At 41.5% G+C, this 24,882-nt stretch overlaps 1 protein-coding gene and 1 long non-coding RNA gene across 3 annotated transcripts; one reads left to right on the forward strand and one right to left on the reverse strand.

The window, feature by feature from the left end:
• RABL3 (RAB, member of RAS oncogene family like 3) lies at positions 1-10,283 on the forward strand. Of its 2 annotated transcripts, none has more exons than XM_029578164.1 (8): positions 1-411; positions 3,304-3,395; positions 3,988-4,117; positions 5,299-5,374; positions 7,041-7,191; positions 7,917-7,988; positions 9,073-9,111; positions 9,886-10,283. In XM_029578164.1, the coding sequence occupies exons 1-8, from the start codon at positions 366-368 to the stop codon at positions 9,949-9,951; spliced, it is 672 nt and encodes a 223-aa protein (XP_029434024.1). In that variant the 5' UTR covers positions 1-365; the 3' UTR covers positions 9,952-10,283. The 2 variants fall into 2 exon arrangements, with proteins under 2 accessions (XP_029434024.1, XP_029434023.1); XM_029578163.1 differs by lacking the exon at positions 5,299-5,374 and adding an exon at positions 5,434-5,548 and having other exon boundaries at positions 199-411.
• On the reverse strand, positions 2,657-21,556 carry LOC115076576. Its single transcript, XR_003852802.1, has 3 exons — positions 21,363-21,556; positions 13,487-13,561; positions 2,657-3,184 (listed from the first exon to the last, which is right to left on the reverse strand). It is a non-coding gene; the product is annotated as an uncharacterized LOC115076576 (long non-coding RNA).
• Between the last annotated feature and the right edge of the window lie 3,326 nt (positions 21,557-24,882).

Raw genomic sequence — 24,882 nt, forward strand, 5'->3', positions numbered from 1 at the left:
ATACCATCTATTAGTCGCCCCTGGCTCCATGACTGAACAGCTAGAAAGATTCGCCTGCGGTCTCGTAATCTTAACTGCCCTCCCCGCAACGTTACTGGTAGATGACAGCTAGGCGTGGAACACCGCTTTTTTCTCCCCCTCCCCCCTTAACCGCGGCATTATCGCGCCTGTAGGCGTCAACGATTTTGTTGACTGACGCGAGTGTTAAGCAATTGCATTCGAAAAAGACTGCGCTCGACGGGTGGCGTTTCCACTAATCGGCATCCTAAGGCGGCTTTGTTGCTAGGGCGGAGAGGAGGCAGGAGAAAAGCTTGTTTCCTACTGGCTGAGGCGGGGAAGGAGGAAGTTGTCGCCTGGCACGTAACATGGCCTCACTGGACAGGGTGAAGGTACTGGTGCTGGGAGATTCAGGTGGGGTTACGTGTGTGTGTGGAGTGACAGGGAAAGAGCTCTCGTCACTGAAAAAAATAAAACAAGTGCAAGTTTGCGGGAAAATCATTGCTAGAGGACGTTACCCGTATGGCTGTCCAGTTGCCCGTTCATCCACCTTTTCCACGTAGTTCTGTTCGCATATTTTCTATTCTCTGTATATGGTCATACGGCCATAAAGATAGCTTTGTCTTTGCTCTGGGAATAGTCACTGCCATTGATTGCATCAGTAGCATGGGATCTTTTTGGTGTTTGAGTAATTGTCAGGTTCTTATGGCCTGGATTGGTCACTGTTGGAAACAGGATGCTGGGCTTGATGGACCCTTGGTCTGACTCAGCATGGCAATTTCTTATGAAAATTTTTACATTTATCTGTTCGGGGAAGGCCTTCACCTTTGGCATGCCCTCTACACTAAATGGAGGGAGAGCTGGTTAGAATTATGGACTAAGAACCAGGAGGCCTGCGTTGTCAGGCTTCTGCTGCTGACACTCCTTGGGAAAGTCATTTTAGTTCCCATTTCCCATTGTAAGTTCTCAGGGGAAGGGACCTTTATGTAATTTGTTGTAATTTGTCATGTGGTTGAGATTCCCTTTTAAATAAGCTATCTCTGATCTCCTTTCCTTGTTATCTGAGTTGTTTACCCATCTTGAGTGCTGGACTGGAAAGGTGGGCTATAAATCTCAGAATTAAATTGGCCTCTAGTATGTTTCCTGGAATTGATTTTTGATTAGCAGGTCTACGTATTGTGAACAACCATACCTGTATATTTTAATACACACTTCATACAAGTATTCCAGCATATGCCATTTTACAATAGCAACACATACTTTTAGTAACATAGCAACATTTGTAATAGCACAATTGGCACTTGTCAACTCTTGCTTTTTTTCTACTGCTTGACTATAATCAGACTATACAAGGTGACTTCTTCTTTTCTGTGGATCATTATTAGACAAAAATAGTGCTAACTCTTTCAGCTTTTCAAAAGATTTAATTCTTATTAAGGAAGTGATTCATGCTCATGGTAGAAAGAAATGATTATCAGGATTCTGCAGAGCTTCAAGAACAGGTTCTATTTGACCAAAAGTAGAGTTATTTAGGGAGAGGGGGTTAGGTTTTAGAAGGTTTGTTAGTACATTTCATAATCTCCATTCTGTTGAGACCTTTGATATGCCTCATTTAAAAGACTGATTTTCAGAGAGAACATATGTGAGTGGGTAAAGTACTAATTGAAGAGAAGGCTCCAGCATGTCATAATTAATAGTGCATATGCCTCTTCAACTATGGTGACAAATTGTGTCCACCACAGACTGGGACATAGAGCACTCTTATTACATATTATTTTGAACAACTTAGTGGGAGAATAAACAATGTGACCTTGCCATATTTGCAGAAGACACACGTTATGTCAAGACTTGCAGATTTTTTGGTGGGATTTAGGCTCTGTAGGCAAGTTGATAGAGAGGAGTGATAGGCTAATTTAATGTGGACCTCTTGGCTCAGGCGTGAGGTGCTAGAATGAAAGCTATGCTGTGCACTGGGCAGTATTTAATAATAACAGTCAGAAAGAAAAAGGCACGGGCATATTAGTTGATAACAAAATGGGCGATGAGTGTACAAGATTTGGCAACAACAGACCAACTTAGGCATGTGTTGGCTAGCATTACCAAGGGGCGAAAACACATGCCAAAGCTGTCATTCTGTTTCTATGCCATTTTTAGAGCAGGAGCTGCCAGGGCCTTTATCTCATTATTAGCCCTCTTTGAATCCGGTCTCAAGGTTTCACATCTTCTCCCTTGACAATGTGTTAGTTGGAATTTGATCATGTACTGCTTTATTGTATTATACAGTATGTTGAACTGTATTTGAGGTTCATATACATGGAAGATAAACATAAAATATGATGACAGATAAAGGCAGCAAGGTTTTTCCCTATCTACTGCATTACTGCAGACCCTATTTAATTTCTGGCTTTCCAATGGCTAAGAATCCTCTAACTGTGATACATACTCACTTTGTTCTTGGAAGGGCCATTTTGCTTCTTTCTTTACATTTTATTATTGTCAAAATGTTATTAATAGTAATTTAGTAAAGAATAGATTAAATTAATGTTAAAATAAAACCCTGTGAGTTTAAAAATATTCCTTCCTTTCCTTTTTGTATGGTTCCTACTGGATCAGTTAGTGCTGATCAATGAAAGTTTGGACATGGTAACATACAGTCTTATTTATTTATTTTGTTTGTTTATAGACATTTAATATTCTGCTTTTTACCAAGAATAGCCTCAAGGTGAATTAGAACAAATTTAAAACAGACAATACAAATTGAATTACTACACTTAGTATCAAATTCACAGTAGGTTTTTTCACAGTTGGCATAGCAGTAAGAATCCAATGTTGTGTAACTTATGGCCTTCAAAATAGGTAATTATGTGGTTCAGATGCATTGGACTCTGCCGGGAAGATCTGAGTGAAGAGTCATGTTTTAGCAGTATCTTGTTTCAGATATTTGGTGTATAGCAGCTGAAGGCTTGAAGTCTTGTACAGGACAATCTGGCAGAGTCCCAATTCTGCTAGTGATGACACAGTATTAGTGATATTGGACTGTGACACAGCTCACATCCATGAAAAGGAAAATGTTTCAAACATTGTCATCTGATGTCCCCAGAGGAACCAGACTTGAAGATATTGCCTGTATAGCAGATTAGTTCACTTGTGATATTTCTTCTAGTGAGATCCGTGAGTTACAGGACAACTGGAAAATACATGACAGCAAATGTTTTTGTCATCAGCAAAAAAGAGTGGAAAAAACAGCTTAAAATAAGCACTACTTTATGTTGATCAGGTTATGTAATATACCTGTGTGTTTTACAGGAGTGGGGAAATCATCACTTGTTCATCTGTTATGCCAAAACCAGGTGCTGGGAAACCCATCATGGACTGTGGGCTGTTCCGTAGATGTCAGAGTATGTGAATCTTTGCATTTGTAATGTATAGTGTGTCTGTGTGGTGCCATAAAATAAAAATATAATTGCTTAGCTTTTTGAGGCTCTGCGATAAGTGGTAACTGAAATTTTGCACCATTTAAATTACCCTTTTCCAAATTCAAGTCTGATTGTTGTATTTCTGTTTCTATTAGATCAATATGGTACTTCTCAGTCAGGAATTGCCAGACACATAGTGAAAGTTAGCTGCAGTTAAATAATTAAGAAAAGGTCACTGACAGTGGGGACACATCTTAACTAAAAATCTTATTTGATGGGTATCAATATACTGACAATATCTGACCTATAGGCCATTACTTCTATGCTGATTTTCAAAGTCTTTGTAATAGGCTAAAAAGACCACCATATTGTTGTCAGATGGGAAATGTCTTGATAATGTTGTTAATACCTACTCTGACAGTCCATCACAAGCCGGGGTTCTGTCCCCAGTGTTGGAAATCAGATGGTCTATCATCTGCCAAGTCTAAGTAGCACATCACCCTTTATCCATCGCCCCACCCCCACCCCAAGATCCATAGCTAAGTATTTAGCTATTTGGTTTTCTCTTTGTTAGATTCATGATTACAGAGAAGGAACACCAGAGGAGAAGACATATTACATAGAATTATGGGATGTTGGAGGGTCTGTGGGCAGTGCCAGCAGCGTTAAGAGCACAAGAGCTGTGTTTTACAATGGTGTAAATGGTAAGAGTCTCTATTGAGCCTGTTCAAAGTACAGCAATGCATTGTTTATAAATTACATAATGATAATTCCCATGCTCATTATCCATCCTAAAATTAATCAATAATAGCAATGGCCTGGGATTTTTATAGTTCTTTTCATCCAAACAGTTCCCAGTGGACTTTCCAGGTAAAGTACTTCAGAAGCATGCAGCCAGCTCTTGGGGGTGGGGGGGGGGGGAGTTATAAACACCTCTGTACCAGCTTCCAGAAATGGTGGAGGAGGAGAGCAAAGCAGGATCACAGAGAATAAGTGACCGGGCCGGGAATCTCGGGAGTCCGAGAGACTCAGAGGGATGCCAGACTCCTTGAAAATACAGTCTTCACCTTTTATTCCTGTCCCCAGCTGAGATGTGTCACTTGCCTGGTGGTTGTGGATAATGCCGTTTTAATTGAGTAAATAATGTATTCTCTGACATGTTCTGGCCTTTCAGTTCCTTAAAGCCATTAATTTACAGTTGTGACAAAGCTCCTTGATTTTTCCTAGCAATGGTTTGTGGCGAAGGAAAGGCAAGTTTGCAAAATAAACAGAAAAGTCATGAGGTCAATATTTGAAGCATTTATCCGCTAAACTTTTGAGTTATCCGGATAAATGCCAAGATTTCAGTATCCACAATACTTACCAGAATACGTGGGAGGCGTTTCAGGGGTGTTCTTGGGTGGAGTTTAGTTATCCAAATAATTTAGCTATATTAGTTATTCCGCTAACTGTAGACGTGGTCAAGTGGAAGGCTAAAGCTGTCTGGGAACATATTCCCAGATAAATGTAATCTTAATCACCTTATAGTCAAAAGAATGTAGCAGTTTAAGTGGCAACCATCTGTCAAAAAAAAAAAATCCAGTTGACTAGGCCTACCGGCCCCAAACCCTACCCAGTGAGACAAAAGTGGGACCTGCTGGTCCAGTTTCCTCCAAGCACCCTGCCCAAAGATTTTTCTAAAGTGAAAGATTTCTGGGGCCAATACTCTCCCCTCCCTAACCCTTACCCAAATTTGGTCATAAAAAAATTACCTCTGGCCCCCTCCTATACACTCCTACCACCGTAACCCTCTGCAACGATAAGATGGCAGTACACTTTTTAGCTACATGAGCTATCAGTCTTCCAAGATTTTAAATATTGACCTCAGTGTTTCTTGACTCTTAAGTGTTGAAACTGCAGTCTGGCTCCAACCTTTCAAACAACATTCAGGTTGTGTGTTATTCCTCTCCTGGAGTTTCTAGGTAAGTGTACACGGTCTCAAAAATACTAATTATACAATATGTTTGTTTGTTGAACTTAGGCATTGTATTAGTTCATGATTTAACAAACAAGAAGTCATCCCAGAACCTGTACCGCTGGACATTAGAAGCTTTAAACAGGGACTTGCCACCTACTGGAGTCCTGGTGACAAATGGGTGAGTGGGCAGTACCCAGAGAAGCAGCAATGCGTTTTTCCCATTACAAGAGCAATTTGTTACTTATCCTCTACGTTGTGTCTGCTGAAATTATCCAGCAGCAGCCAGCCTGATGGTCCAGGTGGTTGAGCTTTGTGCTGGACGTAACTGTAGAATGAAATTCAGCGTGTGCCTTCTTAGCCGTAGAAGGTTACTGCAGCCTTGACCTCTGTTTGTAGTGGGAGAATTCAAAAGAAATAATGGAGACTAATACAGCCAAGTGGCTTCCTGATGGGAAAGATTAGAGAGAGAAGCCTGGCAAAGTGGGAAAATAAAACAAGACCTGTCACCTCACCATTTTGTATAGATCCAGTATGCTTAGGTTAAGCTTCTTTCCTCATGAATGTAGGAACTTTTGTCCATTCTGAAGCTAAGTGCAAGGCTGGGTAGTTAGTGGTGTTCACTAACCTAGTGAGAACCCTAGGTATACGTTTTACCCTAGATCCCTGCTTGGACTGCAGAATCCCCGGAGACAGGAAGCCTGTTTCCATTCATGCCTCATCACCTGCTTGATGTCTGGCTCCTGGGAGGCACAGTAGTAGCATCATATGAAGATGATGTCATGTCCCAGCCTGCCGGGGACTTGGATTTTATAAGGGAAGGATGCAGAATGTGCCTCAAGTCTGCCCAGCTCCTGGTCACCAGACTTCTCTTTATACTTGCTGGATATTGTCAGCAAAGAGCCTCTTAAATTCAGATTTTCCCCTCAGTTAAATTCCCACTTTGCTTTTCCTTTTTGTCCACTGCTAAAGGCGGTTTATTTTTACAGATGTCCTATGATTTTCTTGTTTGAGGTGCTGCACAGAGCAATAGTGCGCTCCCCCAGGGTTTTTAAACAATATTGTGTTGCTCTGTTCTCATCACTCCCAGGTTCCTGGGAATATTTCAGTCTGTATGTGGGCTAAGCTGAAAAATCAAAATGCTGAGCATGACAAAAGTACAGGAGGATAGATAGTGCACTGACAAAGTAACACAAGGGACCCTCTTCAAGAGCCCAGTAGTAACTTTTTTAGTTGTCGGGCGGGATTACTGAGTTTGATTTAAGGGTCAGGCTCTGGCTTTTACAAGAGAATGATGTAGGGGTTTGCATCTTTAGGATGGGTTGTCAGAGGCCAGCTCTCAAGCTCTGCCCTGGCTTCTAAGCCCCAGGAGGCTGCTGTTGGTTCATGCCTGAAAATGGAAAAGCCCAGAGGCTGGCTGTGACATTTCGCAAAGAACCAGAGGTATAAGGGATTATCTTTATAGAATCCTTTATTTTAATGTAATTGTTATTGGGAAGTGCTGAATAGAAACACACCCTTCCTTTACCCCAACATGGCGTTAGCAGACAGAAAGACTTCCAACCCAAATCACTTTAAACCTTCCCCCACCAACTAAGGGGAAGACTGTCCAGAGTAAGTATGCTGAATGAGGGCTTTGGATCGTTAATGGCCATGTTTGCTTTTATGCACAGGGACTACGACCGAGAGCAGTTTGCAGATAACCAGATTCCATTATTGGTGATCGGTACCAAACTGGATCAGATTCCAGAGAACAAGCGCAATGAAGTTTTGAACAGGACTGCATTTCTGGCGGAGGACTTTAATGCAGAGGAAATTAATTTGGTGCGTGCCAGCTTCCCGGCTTTGTTTTGTTCTGAGTTTCAAGCTGCGGTTGCTTCAGAGGCCATGCCTTTGGCTGCCTGGAGTTTCCCTGATTTGGTGACTGTTCAGAGGTTTAAGCCCTTCAAACTACATGCTACTGCTTTTTGAGGTAGAAGTCTGTGAGGTAGCTTTACTTTCTCTCCCTCACCAACTCCCTTCATAGCAATATTTTGCAACCAAAACTGTAGGAGTACTGGTGCAAGAGATATTATCTAGGACTTGATTTGTCATTACTTGCTATTTAAAGTTTCTTTTTAACCAAATTACATAAACTTAGTTTATTTCTTTAAGTGAGCAGGGAAAAGCCAGATGAGCTCTTTTGTCTATATATTTATTCTCCCTCTCCTTGCTCCCTGCTTTATATGCCCAACAAACCACTAAGCAGGAATCCTCACTGATGGCAGCTAACATCGCCCAGGCTTTCCCCAGAAGCCTCACTCCTGTGATTCACACAGACAAAAGTCCCATATGCAGCTACAAGAGAGTTCAGTAGTTATTTCAGAGATGTTTCAATCCTTTTGCATGTATGTTGTTGCCTTGTGCTTTTTTTTGCAAAGACAGTCGAATGTCATGGACAGTTAAATGGATGAAGCAATGCAAGCAGCAGCTCTGCCCCTGGCATCACCCTGGAAGGAAATGCTGTGCAATATCTTGTTTCCCTTGCTTATGGCATTTTCTGTTTCCAGGACTGCACCAGTCCTCGGTACCTGGCCGCAGGCTCATCAAATGCTGTCAAACTCAGCAGGTTCTTTGATAAGGTAACGTCTGGGGGGCTTGGATGTACCGGAGCTAATTTCAAAAGTCTTTCCCTTCCAGAATCCTGGGAATGGATTTGGCATGGATCACAAAAGTGCTCACTTTGCCCCTTTCTAATTACCTCCCAGCTGTCTCTGCAAGGTAACTGACAAGGAAGAATCCCGCCTTTTTTGGCCAATTCCTCAGCACAGTGAAAAAATCTTTCCCTTTAGCCTGGGAGGAATTCCCTTTTTGGGTTTATTGCATTTATTTTTCAAGAACCCTGGAGGGGCCCTATTGATACATTTGTAACCCGATTATGTAAATGGTTTCCAGCCCAGCTCTACCAAAGAGCATTTCTACGAGGATATGTATTCAGATAGGTTTCTGAGAGCAGTATGTGTGTGTGCGCCTTTTATGGTAAATGAATATTACTGGTTCTTAAGTCTCCTAGCAAATGTGGGTAACATCGTGGCAGTAACTCAGGTGGGAGAGGAGCTGGCGGTGATCTGTTCTTAGGAGGACCCCTGTGGCGATGGAGAGAACGGATGAGCTGCTTTTCCATCCCCTGGCCAATACTCCAGTCAGGGAGTGACGGAAGGGATGAGAGAAAACGGGAATTGTTAACAGTGACTTCTACAGAGTGCTGAGTGTGTCTTTAAGAGAGAGGGAAAACATTATCCACACACATTCCAGAATGCTAGAGTAAAATGGGAACAGTCCCTCATGTAACAGCAGTAACCTCCTACCTAGCAATAAAGGTCCCAATTGCTGAACTAATTAAGGTCCACACAATGCAGATACAATATTTGAAAACTGTCGCTCTGGATCGCAGGCCATTTCCTAAATGCTTGAATAGTCAGCCTGTGTTTCGATAATGAATGCCCACACTGTTGTCCAGGGAGAATTTTACTTCAGCACCATATACAAATACACTTTTCTTTCATGCCTACAAAGTCTTGAGTTTGGTTAAATGTAAAACTGGATTGACTGTGTATTTTTCCAAATGGCCTCCCACATGTCTCTGTTCCTCCTCCAAAGATTTAACTCCATCTCCATTCCCCATGTGATGGTTGATGCTGAATTTATATCTGATTGCTCCCCTAGGTCATAGAGAAGAGATACTGTTTCCGAGATGGTAATCAGGTTCGTTTCTTTGTCTTGCTGTGGGGGATATTAACTTTGCACCAGCAGGGACAACAGTCAGCTCCTCTCTTTACCTTCATACATTTTCCACCAAGTGGATAAGTAAAGGAGATGACTTATTTAATTTTATTTTTTTGAGAAAGGAGTCTCTTTTTTGGAGGCGGGGGAACCTGGATAATTGTGAATTAAGGCTTGTGGCACCAGGGCCTCATAGACCAGTTTCAGTTGAGCTGGAAACCCAAAGTACCAGGCCAAAAATAAAAAAAAGAAAATACAAGGATCATATTTTGTGGCTGAATTTGGGGCCCATGATTGCAGGGTTCGAGACGAAGCCCTGGTGCACGGCCCTGGGTTCAAGACTGTCACTGGCCCAGATTGAGCTAGGGAATATACAAGTGAGGCTCACAGGGCCAGATCCCAGCCCCAGCTGTGACTGAACTACAAGACCAAAGATGGAAGTAACCACCGAGTCTCCCAACCTTCCACCTGCCTCCCCCCCCAAAAAAAATCAAATACAATAAAGGTAGCATCTGCCATACTTGTTTGAAACCCACTTTTGTCATTGGGGATTTCTTATACTTATTTAAAAAATGGTCGTCTGTTAATAGGAAATGTATGCTTCCCATGCATGGAGACATTGTAGATGTGTAAGGGCACTGATCTGGTTCCCCTAACCCATAGGAGTCACTCTGGAGCCCTGGGCAACAGCATAAGAAGGGGGGAGAAGGTGTTCTTGCTGCTTCTACCTTGACATCTCGCCTTGTCCTCTTGCAGATCCCATGTTTCTCAGAGCGGAAGCGATTTGGGGGCGGTACATTCAAGAACCTTCATCACGACTGAGCAGCTCCCCTCTCAGCAGAAATGGACCTTTCCAAGGAGAAGGGATTTGAAAGGCTGATGAGTCTGGAACTCAAAATACCTTCTGCCAATTACTCTGACCTTGAACCCTGTCAGCCATGAACTAAGAGAGCCTGTAAAAAACAACAAACCAAAGGAGCTGCAGGGAAGACTAGAAGAGACCTGGCTAGGACTCTGAAACTCTTTTCAAACTGTGCTGGAGAAGATTAATGATGAGTTTGGATTTGTGCAATCAACTTTAGAGCTGTGAAAAACTTTTAAATGGTGTAGTAGTTTGCTTCATATGTAGTAAAGAAATTTATTTTTATAATGTTTGGTTTTGCCCCTTTTTTTTTCTTTTAGATGAGTAAGGCCTCATTAGTAAATGGCTTTATTTTATTTGCCTTGAAAGATTAAACCTTTTTAACTCTTTTTATTCTGGATCTCCTGTTTACTGCTATGTAGACAGGTAAAGGGTAATATCGTGCTGGTGTAGGCAGGTAGTGGTATCTCCCACATTCTCTTAATGCCAAGCTTGACTCCACTGTTTATCTACTCCTCTCCCATCTTAGAATGGTTTCATCCCTTAGAGAAGGATGACTGATCGCTGGTAAATATAAGCTCAGGTTAATAATTAAAAGGAGAGAAAAGGTGGTTGATGAGATGAGGCGTTCTAATGTGATAGAAGTCAATCCCTAACCAATAGGAAACACCCATGTAATCCATGCATGCCTGATTTATTTTCTATGGTGATTGCCAAGAAAGAAGCCAAGCACTGCACCAACGTTGGTTAAGAGAGGACACTTACTTTGATATCATCACCAGTTGAAAAATACAAAGGGCCTGATTTTTCAAGGGCTGTCACGCATTCTTTGCTGAGAGACCACTGATATATCAGACTCAATGCAATGTAGCAGGGTATCCCAGTTGCCACCCACATTAGAGTAAAGCCATGGAAATGCTGCATTATAAGTGGTGCCAAGGGTGTTCCTAGCCTGGTACATCCTAGAAATTGTGTCCTTTAGTGAATGCAAAATTGTGTTGGGGAGGTGCAGGTTTATTCCTTCATCAGGATCTCAGTAGGAGAGAAATGCTTCCATGGGCATAGCATCGCTTAGCTGGCCTATGTCCTGAGGAGGAGAAAACAACGAAATTTGCCTGTGTTTTTCACAACAGCAAAACCTCTCCATTGTGATCCCCCTTGCCCTGCAATAGATTCCCCGCTTCCAGGATATGATGCCTGACTGCACAGATTGTATTTTTTTACTGACAGGTAAGGTTATTTCTTTTTAGTGTTTCCTTATTCCCAGGTTTCACCTTGTCTTCCCCTTCCTCTCACCACCCACGTGCCATGCCCAAGGGCGTATGTACCTTGCCAGGCTGGAGGGAGCTCTCCTCTGAGATTTAGCCTCAGTGCTGCTTCTTTGCAGCAGGGCTCAGCATAGTAGCAGCAACCATCCAAACCCTGGGTTCAGCCCTGGTCCTTCGAAGGTGCCCCCGAGTCACAGGCCCAGCCATTGACATAACATTAAAGGAGAGCCAGCCTCAACATGTGAGTTGTGGAAAACAAATGAAGATGGCAATGAACACTGCAATCTGACTAGAACTATTTAAACATCTTTATCTGTCCTCCTAGCACGGAGGCACCCATTTTCTTCCTTCATACAGGCTCCAGCACCATTTTGTTAGCCTCCACCCCCGGCCTTTGCTTTCACATATGCTTCAACAATTTTCTCTGTTCATTTCCTTTATCCAGGTCCATGTTTTCTGGCTCAGGGTAAACTTAGGAGTAATCTTAGGAAACAGTTATTTATAGAGAGGGTGGTGGATGCATGGACTAGCCTCCCGGTATGTTAAGCCCCCTTTCCTCTGCTCCAAAGCAACTTCAGCATAGCCTCCAGCAACTTGCTGTTCTTAGGACTCTGAACACAACTTCCTCTTTACTCTGGACTGCCTTTATAGATCTCTTAGCCAGGTTGTCCTGCGGCACTGGCTGACTATGTCACATCCTCCAGTAGTATATAAGGAAGACTCTTGCAGTCAGTGCCTTAGCAACAGGTCTCCTGAGTAGCCCTCCTCTTACTGTGTGGTGCTAGTTTGTGGAACTGCTCCTGGCTTGGCTAGTGGCTGCTCCTTCTCCTGTCTTGCCTTCTTGTGTGTCCTGCCTCTGGTTTTTCTTCCGCCTGCCCTGCTTCTTCAGACTGACTGCATGGACTTGACCTTGGCTTAGGATCTGACTATTGTTTGTGCTGTCTGCCCTGACCCTGGTTTGTCTCTTGGATTCTGCCTTCTTCTGCTAGCCCCGACCTTGCTTCACTCTCTGGATTTCCTTGGGTTGCTGCCTGCCTTGACGTCTGCTTGGACCTGGACATTCTCCCTTGTCTTGCCTCTGGGACCTGCATAAGTCCTGCTGGCTGTCAGCACCAAGGGCTCAACGGGTGGGAATGACAGTTGGTATAGGTGAAGATCCAGTTGGTCCATAAGAACATAAGCTATGCCATCCTGGGTCAGACCAAGGATCCATCAAGCCCAGCATCCTGTCTCCAACAGTGGCCAATCCAAGTCACAGGTAGCCAAAAATTAAATAGATCCCAAGATACTATTCCTTATTGATTAATAGCAGTTTATGGACCTCCTCTAGAAACGTATCCAACCTTTTTTAAACCTAGTTATATTAACTGCAGTAACCACATCCTCTGACAGTTAATTCCATCCCTTAATTATGCATTGAGTGAAAAAATAATTTTCTCTGATTTATTTTAAATGAGCTACTTGCTGACTTCATGCCCCCCCCCCCCCTAGCCCTTCTATTATCTGAGAGAATAAATAACCAATTTCCATTAACCTGCTCAAGTCCTTTCATGATTTTATAGACCTTTAACATATCCCTCCCTTTCTGGCACTATTGCCTGAGTCCTCATTGCTACCAGTCAGTCTGAAAGAGCACATGGAGTTGCCAGAGGGCTACCTCCCTAATACAGTGGAGTTGGTTGAGACAAAAATAGTATCTGAATTTAATAAAGCATGGGATATACATGGGCACTCCAGGGACATGATGGGAATTATAAAGCTAAATTAATTGGGAGGATGGGCAGACTTGATGGGCCATATGGTCTTTTTCTGCTGTCATGTTTCTCGTACATGCTCCTGTCCTGGTATGGTTAAAGGAGCTTCAGTGGAAATGTTAACATAGGTCTGCAGTGGACGTGAGCACAGTACAATGACTGATCTCCCATTGCAAAGCATTGAGAGATGTTAGTCTTGCTTTTCCCATTACGACAACGGCACAAGTGATCTCAGAATGCTTTGTCATCAAAAGCTTAAGCAACAAAAAAAAAAGGCCCTGGTGTGTGTGTGTGTGTGTGTGTGTGTGGCTATATTATGTATATTTTGACCTGTTAAACGTGATCCCTCAATGTGCAACATGCAGAAATGGAATGGAAAAGGATAGAAAAACAAGAAGTGTTGTGTAAGATCCATATTTACAGTTGTTGGTGTAGATTGAGTCATCTAGTTCTGCAGTTGGTTACCTGCTTACCTATCCTTCTCATGCGTTATTTCTTTCTTTCGTTCTCTTTTTGGCTAGGGTTGTCTTGTACATTCAAAACTCAACCTGTATTTAAAAATATATGGACAAAAGTGAGATCAGATGTAACCATCATATTCAGCACAGTATAAATATGGTAAATGAATGAAACAAATGACAGAGGCATTAGTTTGATCTCCCACAGTTCTCGGTGTTCCTTCCTACTGGTTTCCAAGAGTAACCATGGCTTCTGTTAACTTTCTTTAGTAGATTGGGATGGCCATCAACCTTCGTCACCAGCTACCATACACCTAGCTTACCTTGCAAGAAGGATCCTGTCTTTCAAACTGCTGGTAGCAGAGGGGGTGAGTAAGACATGAAATTTAGGTGGAATGGGGGGTGGGCTTAGGAGACTTAGTTGATTGATTATAGGCAACGTAGAGTCCATCGTAGGTCATGCATTTGAAGTGGCAGGATCAGCAGCGGTGCCATTTGGAAGGTGTTTAGTGGCCAGTGTAAAATGAGTTGGTGGTTTCAGGCTGGTTCCCTCATGGATGTTTCCATATCACTGGAGGAAAAAAACCGCCAACACATTTGGCATGAATCAGGAGGATCGACTGAGCAAGGAGACTGCATTAACCTCTCAGCACAGAAATGGACCTGCCAAGCAGGTTTGATGCACTTTAAAGGGCAGGTTGGGGGTAGTCATACTGACACTAATGGTGCTGTAGTTGTCTATGTAAAAAGGAGGGGATTAATATTTAAGGATATTTAGCTGGATGACTCATAAGTTATCTGGCTAAATGGCAAGTTTTGTATATACCTATATATCAGGGTCACTTGTAATATTGTGCATGCACAAAGCAATCCAAGAAACGTTCCTGTTTCTTATATGTATCAGTAATACTTAAATTTAAATTGGACCATAATCCTAAGCACTACCGATCAAACACCTTCATTGCTTTTCTTTTACTCATCGGTCCTGTTACCACATTTTTTTTTTTGTTATCCTTTTTGCATATAAAATTATCTTATAATGCCCCTCTTGTGTTAAATCTTATCCAGTTCTCCTGACACGTGCCGTATTTCAAGACTCTCATCTGCATCGGGGGATATTCCATAAGTTTTTGTAGTGCACAGAGAGCCAGAAATGCTTCTGTTAACTTTCTTTAGTAGATTGGGATGGCCAGAAATGCTCTCTGTGCACTACATAGGAATGCTACAGACCAGATAAAATGCTGCACAACAAACTTGTGGAATATCCCCTGAACAGCCCTAACCACTTCAGCCTATCCTCATAGGGCAGCCATTCCATGCCCTTTTATCATTTTGGTCTCCCTTCTCTGTACCTTCTCCGGTGCAACTATATCTTTTTTGAGATGTGGCGATCAGAATTGTACACAGTGCGGTCTCACCATGGAGCGATATAGAGACATTATGACATTTTCCATTTTATTAACCATTCCCTTCCTAATAATTCCTAACATTCTGTTTGCTTTTTGACTGCTGCAGCACACTGAGCCGACGATTTTAAAGTATTATCCACTAGGACGCCTAGATATTTTTCCTGGGTGGTAGCTCCTAATATGGAACCTAATATCGTGTAACTACAGCAAGGGTTATTTTGCTTTGGATATATGCTAAAAAGTTTTAATTACATACTTGGGTGAAATCATTGGAAAGTGTGTTTTTTCTCTCTCTGGTTTCAATCTTGTGAGACTTTTAAAGTTGACCTAGAAAGTACATCTGCTCTTCAGCAGTCTTTGCTTAAAGAAAATCAATTTCTATCAAATTTATTAGAGCAAATGGAAAATCAAACTTGAAGGAGAAACCTTCATTTTATTCATTTTCCAAAGGATCCACTTATTTCTCCCAAAATCATGTGGCAAAAATATTTAATGGATATCCTTAAAATTCCCAAACAAGCTTTACCATTGGTTTCAAGGGTATACTATTTACTACCTTTTTAAAAAAGATTTTCCTGACCAAAAGAACATGTAGGTGCACTCTCTCAACCAGCTAAGTTGGATCTTACTGCAATTTTGGAAACTTCTGAGAATGAACTGGTTGCTCCGGCAACTCTCATTTTTTCATTTCTCCTGGAGTTGGATAGAGATTGGATCCTTAAAATGTTCTTTCATCATCGTCTGGAAACCTTCCTAAATCTAAAAGTTCAAGTCTTTCCAGAACTTGCCAGACAAACTCAGAAGATGAGGAGCCAATTTCTGTTAATGAAGCCCAAGCTTTTAGAGTTGGGTGCTTTTTTTCTTCTTAAATTCCCTTGTAAATGTCTTTATTAAATATCAGAATGCCTCTTAAATCTTCTTTTAACCATGACAACTCTTATCTTTCTTGAGAGATAAGTCTACTCCTATCTTAAGTTCTTCTTCTATTTCTGTTAGCAGAGCACCGGATGTCCGGTTATGAGTCTGTTCATTTATATATTAATGTCCCCTATCTTTTCTGCCAGTAATTGCTTTATAAAGATTAATGTATTATCCCTGGGGTTGTGTTCTTGGATCCCTTAAAAAGAGGACTGGGATTGTATGAGACATGTAATTGTTACTAAGAACATAAGAACATGCCATACTGGGTCAGACCAAGGGTCCATCAAGCCCAGCATCCTGCTTCCAACAGTGGCCAATCCAGGCCATAAGAACCTAGCAAGTACCCAAAAACTAAGTCTATTCCATGTTACTGTTGCTAGTAATGGCAGTGGCTGTTTTCTAAGTCAACTTAATTATAGCAGGTAATGGACTTCTCCTCCAAGAACTTATCCAATCCTTTTTTAAACACAGCTACACTAACTGCACTAACCACATCCTCTGGCAACAAATTCCAGAGTTTAATTGTGCGTTGAGTAAAAAAGAACTTTCTCCGATTAGTTTTAAATGTGCCCCATGCTAACTTCATGGAGTGCCCCCTAGTCTTTCTATTATCCAAAAGAGTAAATAACCGATTCACATCTACCCGTTCTAGACCTCTCATGATTTTAAACACCTCTATCATATCCCCCCTCAGCTGTCTCTTCTCCAAGCTGAAAAGTCCTAACCTCTTTAGTCTTTCCTCATAGGGGAGCTTTCCATTCCCCTTATCATTTTGGTAGCCCTTCTCTGTACCTGCTCCATCACAATTATATCTTTTTTGAGATGCGGCGACCAGAATTGTACACAGTATTCAAGGTACGGTCTCACCATGGAGCGATACAGAGGCATTATGACATTTTCCGTTTTATTCACCATTCCCTTTCTAATAATTCCCAACATTCTGTTTGCTTTTTTGACTGCCGCAGCACACTGAACCGACGATTTCAATGTGTTATCCACTATGACGCCTAGATCTCTTTCTTGAGTTGTAGTACCTAATATAGAACCTAACATTGTGTAACTATAGCATGGGTTATTTTTCCCTATATGATGCACCTTAAACTTATCCACATTAAATTTCATCTGCCATTTCGATGCACAATTTTCCAGTCTCACAAGGTCTTCCTGCAATTTATCACAATCTGCTTGTGATTTAACTACTCTGAACAATTTTGTATCATCTGCAAATTTGATTATCTCATTCGTTGTATTTCTTTCCAGATCATTTATAAATATATTGAAAAGTAAGGGTCCCAATACAGATCCCTGAGGCACGCCACTGCCCACTCCCTTCCACTGAGAAAATTGTCCATGTAATCCTACTCTCTGTTTCCTGTCTTTTAGCCAGTTTGCAATCCACGAAAGGACATCACCACCTATCCCATGACTTTTTACTTTTCCTAGAAGCCTCTCATGAGGAACTTTGTCAAACGCCTTCTGAAAATCCAAGTATACTACATCTACTGGTTCACCTTTATCCACATGTTTATTAACATAATATTATAACTATTAGTCTTAGTATTTTCTGTTGTTGTCTCATGGTTTGCTGTTCAAGTGGATTCTTGAAAAAATTCTTAAATAAATAAAAGTTTTTATTATGAGTTTTTGCGTCTATGCCCAACTTCTTTTCAAATTCTTTCTTAGCCTGTCTTATCAATGTTTTTCATTTAACTTGCCAATGCTTTTGGCTAAAATAGCCTCTTTCACCTTACCTTTTAACCATGCTGGCAGTTGTTTGGCCTTCCTTCCACCTTTCTTAAAGCATGGAATACATCTGGCTTGCATGTCTAAGATGATTTTTTTTTTTTTTAACAATGTCCATGTCTTTTGCACACTCTTAATCTTTGTAGCTGCCCTTTTCAGGGTTTTTTTAAACTTATTTTTCTCATTTTGTCAAAGTTTCCCTTTTGAAAGTTTAGTGCTAGAGTCAAGGATTTACTTATTATCCCCCTTCCAGTCATTAATTCAAATTTGATCATGTTAGAATAACTATTGCCAACCAGCCCCACCATCATTACTTCTCTCACCAAATCCTGTGTTCCATTAAAAATTAGATCTAAAATAGCTCTCTCTCTTGTCATTTCCTGAAGCAATTGCTTCATAAAACTGTCATTTATTCCATCCAGGAACTTTATCTGTCTAGCATGTCCTGATGTTACATTTACCCAGTCAATATTGGGATAATTGAAATCTCCCATTATTACTGCACTCCCAATTTGGTTAGCTTCCCTAATTTCTCTTAGCATTTTGAGTAAATTATATGGCTAACTCAAGATATTCCTGCTAGTGAGTCTAGAGTTATCTGATCTCATGTGGCCGGACAACTGTAGCCCTTAACCCCACACACTCAAGTTGTGGCAATAGCCCTACTAGGCTGTGCATTCCAAACCCCAGAATCCCTAAAAAGGAATTAAACAAATAAATAAGTGATCCAGCACCAGCCAGCTTGGTCCTCTCCCTTGCTTGCTACCTGTTCCACATCTTAAGTTAAGATGCCTCAGGCCGCTCACCCTCCCCATCCTACTCCACCTCCATACCTTTTGATACCTTTAAATATGTTATTCTTCAGCCTGGATCACAGTACTCTGATTCAGGCCTGATGCCTCGGCAACAGTTGAAATCTACCACTTTCCACTAACTAACCAACCTCCCCAACTGTTGCACCTTGCTTTCCACCTCAATCCTTTTGCTGGTTTATCTGTTCCAATGAGGTCACAGAGGGACAGACACGCTCTATCCATTATGCGTTCCCTCTTTTTACCTGATGGCATCCCTGGGGATGTATCGAAGAAGATCCTCCTAATGAAGTGATAGTGCAGCTTTTATCACAGATGGGGTGGTTGGAATAACCCTTTCCCTTCCTGAAAACGTTGCAGGATTAAACATGATAAACTGTGATGAAAGCATGAACCAACAACATTCCCCCAGTTCTCCCTCTTCCTTTTCATTCCACCCCCACCCCGTGGCTCACATCCAACTTTCAATGTTAAAATAGGATGTCATAGGAAAAGGAAAGCAAACATTTTCATATGTTCATGGCTGAACAGTAGTCATTTGTTATTTTTTTTCTAATTAGGATTTTAGTATTTATTGTGTACTCTATATTATTAGTTATGCTTTGTTTTTAGGTTTCTTTTATAAATTTTACATTTTGATTTTATTTTTAAGTAATTATTTGATGCATTTTATTTTATTATTAATATTTATTATGTTATTATGTTAGTGTTCGAAATGTAAACCATTGTGATGGTACTACTTAAGGACAGTATAGAAAAGCTGTTAAATAAAAAAGATAAAATAAAAATAACAGAAGGCACAGCAATATTCATCTCCCCCTTTTCTCCCATGAGGTCTAAAGGCTTTGCAGGCTGTCTTTCTGAGATAATGGTGTCTGATAAGAGGCTGGTGCATTCACGCTCACTTGGTTGCCATTCTGGCAGCACAAACATGGCATGTGTGAATCCCACGGAAAGTCTGTGCTCAGAAAGAGACGCTTAGCAGTCTGCCTCCTCCATTTCGATGGTTTTGTTCCTGTTTCAGCCCAGAGCACACCAGGGAAATGCACTTGCCTATGGGGACCTGCCCTGCTCCCCTTGTTAGAAAGCTCTCTGCCTTGATTCTTCAAATCAGTTCCTCAGACTGTGAATACCAGATCCATCACTGCCAGGAAACTCTCGCCGCTCCTGATGCATCCATCAGCCTCTGACAGGTATTGGACTCAGCTTAGAGGGAAGTCTTTCTCTGCCATGCTTTGGAAAGTGTTCTTTTTCTACCGGTGGTGGTGATGAGCGTAAATAAATTCATTTGCATTGTTATTGATGCTAACTGGAAGCGAATATTATTATTCAGCTGAAAATCCTTGGTCTCAAACAGAACCACTGCAAAGTCCCCATTGGGTTAACATGGCCCCAGCCCTATTTGTTCAGCCTCTGCTTCTCTTGGCAATGCATGGAATTGACTTGCAAATGCCATGGCTGCAGATAGTTAAGGGTGTTGCAGAGCAACTGAATTATGCAAATTAACTCTCTTCTTAGAGCAGATGTATGCAAATGTAACTCATGCATATTTATTGAAAACCAGAACTGTTTGGGGACCATTAAAATTGAAGACTGATGGCACAACATGGGGTATAGGTAACATTATTTGCAGCCGCTAGTGCTGATATATCAGAACTTCAGCAGTTAATGTTGGCAAGGGAGATGCAACAAATGGAGGTTACTTGCACACCTCTAGAATTATTTTATATATACTATGTATGTGTATATGTATACATACAAAAATAAGTATTGTGTATTTATATATAGAGAGAGTTTTATTAGCTTGAGTTTCTTATAGCTTCTTTCAGCATAATCAAAGACAGTCCTACAGTGCCATAAGCCTCTGTTAGCAATAAGTTGTTGGCGGGGCAGGGGGGGGGGGGGGGTAGGGTCCCATTTGTAATCCCCTTCTATGGAGTCCAGTCATTGCAGCAACAGTGCTCAGCCAGGAGCCACAAATCCCAGTGCTCTCTCTCGGAAACCCAGTATGTGCACGCCACAAGTCGGGTCAGCAGGTCTCTCTTTCATCTCCCTGCCACCCAAACCCCCATGGGGGCCAAGGCTGGAACCTCTGCAGCATCCCCAGGCCTGGTCAGAGTCTCTATCATTTGCTAGGTTTGTGGGTTGCTTAATCTGTAACTCGCGCTCAATAAAGCATTCTTGCCTTGCCTTTTCGGGCCATTTAATGATTGATTTAGTTTCACGGAGAGAGGTAATTATGTTATCCACCTGACATTGGCCCTTAGAAATCATAATTTAAAGAAGACATACAATTTATAAAATGTTTTTGTCTTCCCGTGAGTGCTCACATATGAACGTGTGTAGGCCATGTCTGGGCATTGCTGTGTAACCATTTACATGTGCACGTTAACCCCCCCCCCCCCCCCCCCCGAATAAATACGTGTGTTAATTGTATGTGGCATCCCCGAGGGTGGCTACGCATATATATATACCGTATATATATATATATATATATATATATAGATGCCATTCTTCTTGTCATTTTTGATGGGCCTTTACACTAGTACTATTATAAAGTGAAATAGTAATTCCTGCCTTTCTTCTAGGCATCATTAGATTTCATGTTGCTGTTTGGCTGTCATCATTATATTAGCTGTTACCTTGTCAGTCATTTCATGGTGTCCAAATGGAAGGGAGTCCAGAGCTGTCAGAAACTGGCAGTCTTTATAAACAGCATAATTATAACAAAAGCCGTCCCACTGCTCCATCACCCGTCAGCTGCCTGCTCATCTCACCTGCTCTACCCTTACTGAAGCACCACATAGAGCCCTGGGGCACAGACTGGCAAAGACATTCCAAAGAAAAGCTTTTCATGTGAAAATAAGATATATTCTTGGCTGTCTCTTGAGCAATGTGGTGAGAGGAAAAAAAAAGGAAGATGACTCAATCCTATCCTGATGAAGGGGTAATTATAGGAAGAAAACAGTGGAAAACTGGGAAGATCATTGGATAAAGGAACCTTACCTTCCCCTAAATAGGGAGAGTTGGCAACCCCAGGGCAGAGGCAGATTAGTTGGATCTGTTCAGCGCATTCTGATTTCTGACAGTTTCCTGTCCATTAGTAGGACATCCAGGTACCCAGCATACATTCAGTAGTGCTAAAGGCCAACAGGATGGCTATTTTAATCTGTCCCTGGTACCCACAGGAATCTGCATGTGCTTGTACAGGAATGCTGGAAGAAAAGTAAATAGTAATCTTCAGAGTGGGAACATTACTTTTGGTAGTGAAGAAAATGCATTTTTTTACCCATTTTATTATGCCCAGTTATGGTAGGGGAGCTTCTTCATCACGAAAAATGGAGATTTGATGCTATACATATACTGATGTAAAGGCTTGCTTAGATTAGTTTTTCCTGGGCTTTGATGTGCAACAAATTCCCTGCTTGAGGCCCATTCTGACCTTAAGCAGATGTTTGAAGGTCGGATCATGTGACTGCTTCTTTGTGTTATGCTGACCTTCTCTCTAAATATCTTTTCTTGTTTCATCTCTATACCACAGTGTTTCCCCCACAGCTATCTGGATTTTCAGGATCTCCATGACAACTATGTATCAGATAAATTTGCATATATTGAGACTCCAATGTATGCAAATATAGCTCTTGCATATTCATTTTGGGTATCCTGAAAACCTGATTGGTTATGGGGTCACAGGACAGACTTGGGAACAACTGATGTAGTTCTGTAGATGTTACCTCCAAGCTCAAAGAGTCAAAAGTCATCTACAGCCTGACCCTGATGCTTGACATTAGTCTACCTCCTTGGGTTGTGGTTTAAGGAACATGAATAAAGCAAAATAAGTTTGAATTTTTCCAACCGTTCTATTGCAAAGCCCCCACCATGCTTCAGCAAACGGTTCTTATTTGAAGAATTTGGATGTGTGTGAAAATTCCTACAGAAGATGGGACAAAGCTGAACGGTGCAGAAAATAGGCCTCTATACATATTTTTTCTATTCTGCTACCCATGTTGGTGGTCAGAATATACAGTCGGCCTCCAGGAATCATAGTTAGGTATTTATTTGTTTGCATAGTTGAACTTTGCCATAGTCAGGGACCAATTCTTTGGGGACAGCAACGACATGCTTGTCTTGTCTTGGGGTGAAGAGGCTGTGGCAATAGCTCAGCTGCTTCAGCAATGCTTCTGGCGGCAAGACTGGGATTTTACTTTTTTAAACACTAAGGTTGATTTTCATGATTTGTCATCAACAACTTCAACTTTAGTGAAAGTTGGAGGGGTTTTCACTGCCACAGTATAATCTGGTCCCTGGTCATAGTGCCAAAAACATGATTGCATTAAGACTGGTAAATGTCCCAGTGCTTTGAGTTCCTGCAATGACTGTCCCAACGCCCACGTTTTTCCCTTACAAACTCATTTTAATAGTCTTACTCTTAATTATGTATTCAAAAAGGTAACTATCCCTGACCTACCAATTTACACACTTGAAGTATTTCATTGCGCTAGCCAAGGAAAGAGAAAAGGTGAAGAATAAACACTATAATATTACTCAGTAAGAGTGGAGAAATAGGAACACAGAGCAGTGACTTGCCTCATGATGTGCAGCCAATCATGATCAGATCCAGAAAGACAGTCCATAGCGTTGACAGCCTTCCTTCATGTTGCCATGAGCTTTCAGTTCAGTCCTCCATCAATGCTATTGTGTTCTGGTCCTTGGAATCCTAGTATTACTAACAAAGATGTAGATAAGCAAGGTGCAGAATGCATGGAGTAAAGCTGAACTGTGCAGAAAATAGGCCTAAATGGTATGATTACAGAACTGTGCTAGCAACCCCAAGCCAGGGATGGTGTTAAACACACTAGGGCCCAGGGCAGAAACTAAGAAGTGGGCCCAGCCAGGCCAGGTACCCTAAAGCCAATCAGGTCGATACAGTAAAGTCCGCTGGAGAGCGGGCGAATGCCCGCTCTCCTGTGCTTAAATGAGGCCCGGCAGTAAAAACGGGCAAAAGGAGGCGCTAGGGACACTAGCGCGTCCCTAGCGCCTCCTTTTGGCCAGGAGTGGCGGCTGTCAGCGGATTTGACAGCCGATGCTCAATTTTGCCGGTGTTGGTTCTCGAGCCCCGTGACAGCCATGGGTTCGGAAACCGGACGCCGGCAAAATTGAGCATCCAGTTTTCGACCCGACAGCCGCCGGCCGACTTCAAATTTATTTATTTTTTTTTAAACTTTTGGAAAGTTTCGGGACCTCCGACTTAATATCGCCATATCGACTCAAATCCCCCAAAGAACTATCAGGTCATCTATGAATCCTTGGCAGTCTAAAAATCAAATACCCAGCCTTACAATCAAATCCTTGGCAGTCTAAAAATCAAATACCCAGTCTTAAAAATCAAATACCCAGCCTTATACCTATCACCCATTTCCTTAGCCAACATTTGGCTCCGTAGCATTTACGTTATGTTATTAACCCCATATATCTGTATCCAAGTTCCTGCTACCTGTTCATTGTAAGACATTAACTTGTCAATGTTTCTGTTTAGAATGTAAACCGAATTGATCAGTAACTCTGTTATTGGAAAGTCGGTATATAAAAGTGCTAAATAAATAAATAAATAAATGATATTAAGTCGGAGGGTGCACAGAAAAGCAGTTTTTACTGCTTTTCTGTGCACTTTCCTGGTGCCCAAAGAAATTAGCGCCTACCTTTGGCAGGAATACCTAATAGCGCCTACCTTTGGCAGGAATACCTAATAGTGCCATCAACATGCATTTGCATGTTGCGGGATTGGACGTGTGTTTTCGGCCCTTTACTGAATAAAAGGGGTAAGGGAAAACACGCGTCCAGTGGCGGGTTAACAGTGCACTCCGTCGGAGCGCACTGTACTGTATCGGCCTGTTAGTGATATTAGATCCAGACCTTTCAATGAAAACACATATTAAAGGTCTTATAAAAGCTGGATATTATAAATTAAGAATGCTTCAATGCTTCAAACCCATTTTGGAACCTAGGGATTTCTGCCCCATCCTCCAAGTTCTATTGTTCACCAGGATTGATTATTGTAACTCGTTTATGCTGGGTCTTCCAGAAAGTGCTTTAAGATCTTTGCAAATTTTTCAAAACTCTTCCACTTGAATTTTAACTGGCAGAAGAATCTGTGACTTTTTATACCCATATTGTATTTCCTACATTAGTTACTGATCCATTGGAGAATTAAATAAAAGGTCCTAGTATTAATATATAAATTACTTAATAATGTGTCAACTTCTTGGTTGGCTTTACTTTTACAAAATTACATTCCATCACATTGCCTAAGATCAGGAAATAAAGGATTGCTCTAAGATCCTTCCTCTTGTCTAGCTCATTTGGTAGAAATGAGAGATTGTGCATTTTTCATCCTACTCTTTGGAATTTGATGCTCGAGCACTTACATGTTATGTCAAATATCAGCACATTGGTTTAAGCAAGCATTTAATGTGAATTTTTTTTTGTCAGGGTCCTAGCAGCAATGTGTTTTCTTTTAAGATCTATA

The sequence above is a fragment of the Rhinatrema bivittatum genome, chromosome 15, assembly GCF_901001135.1.
Source record: "Rhinatrema bivittatum chromosome 15, aRhiBiv1.1, whole genome shotgun sequence".
NCBI classification, from domain to species: domain Eukaryota; kingdom Metazoa; phylum Chordata; class Amphibia; order Gymnophiona; family Rhinatrematidae; genus Rhinatrema; species Rhinatrema bivittatum.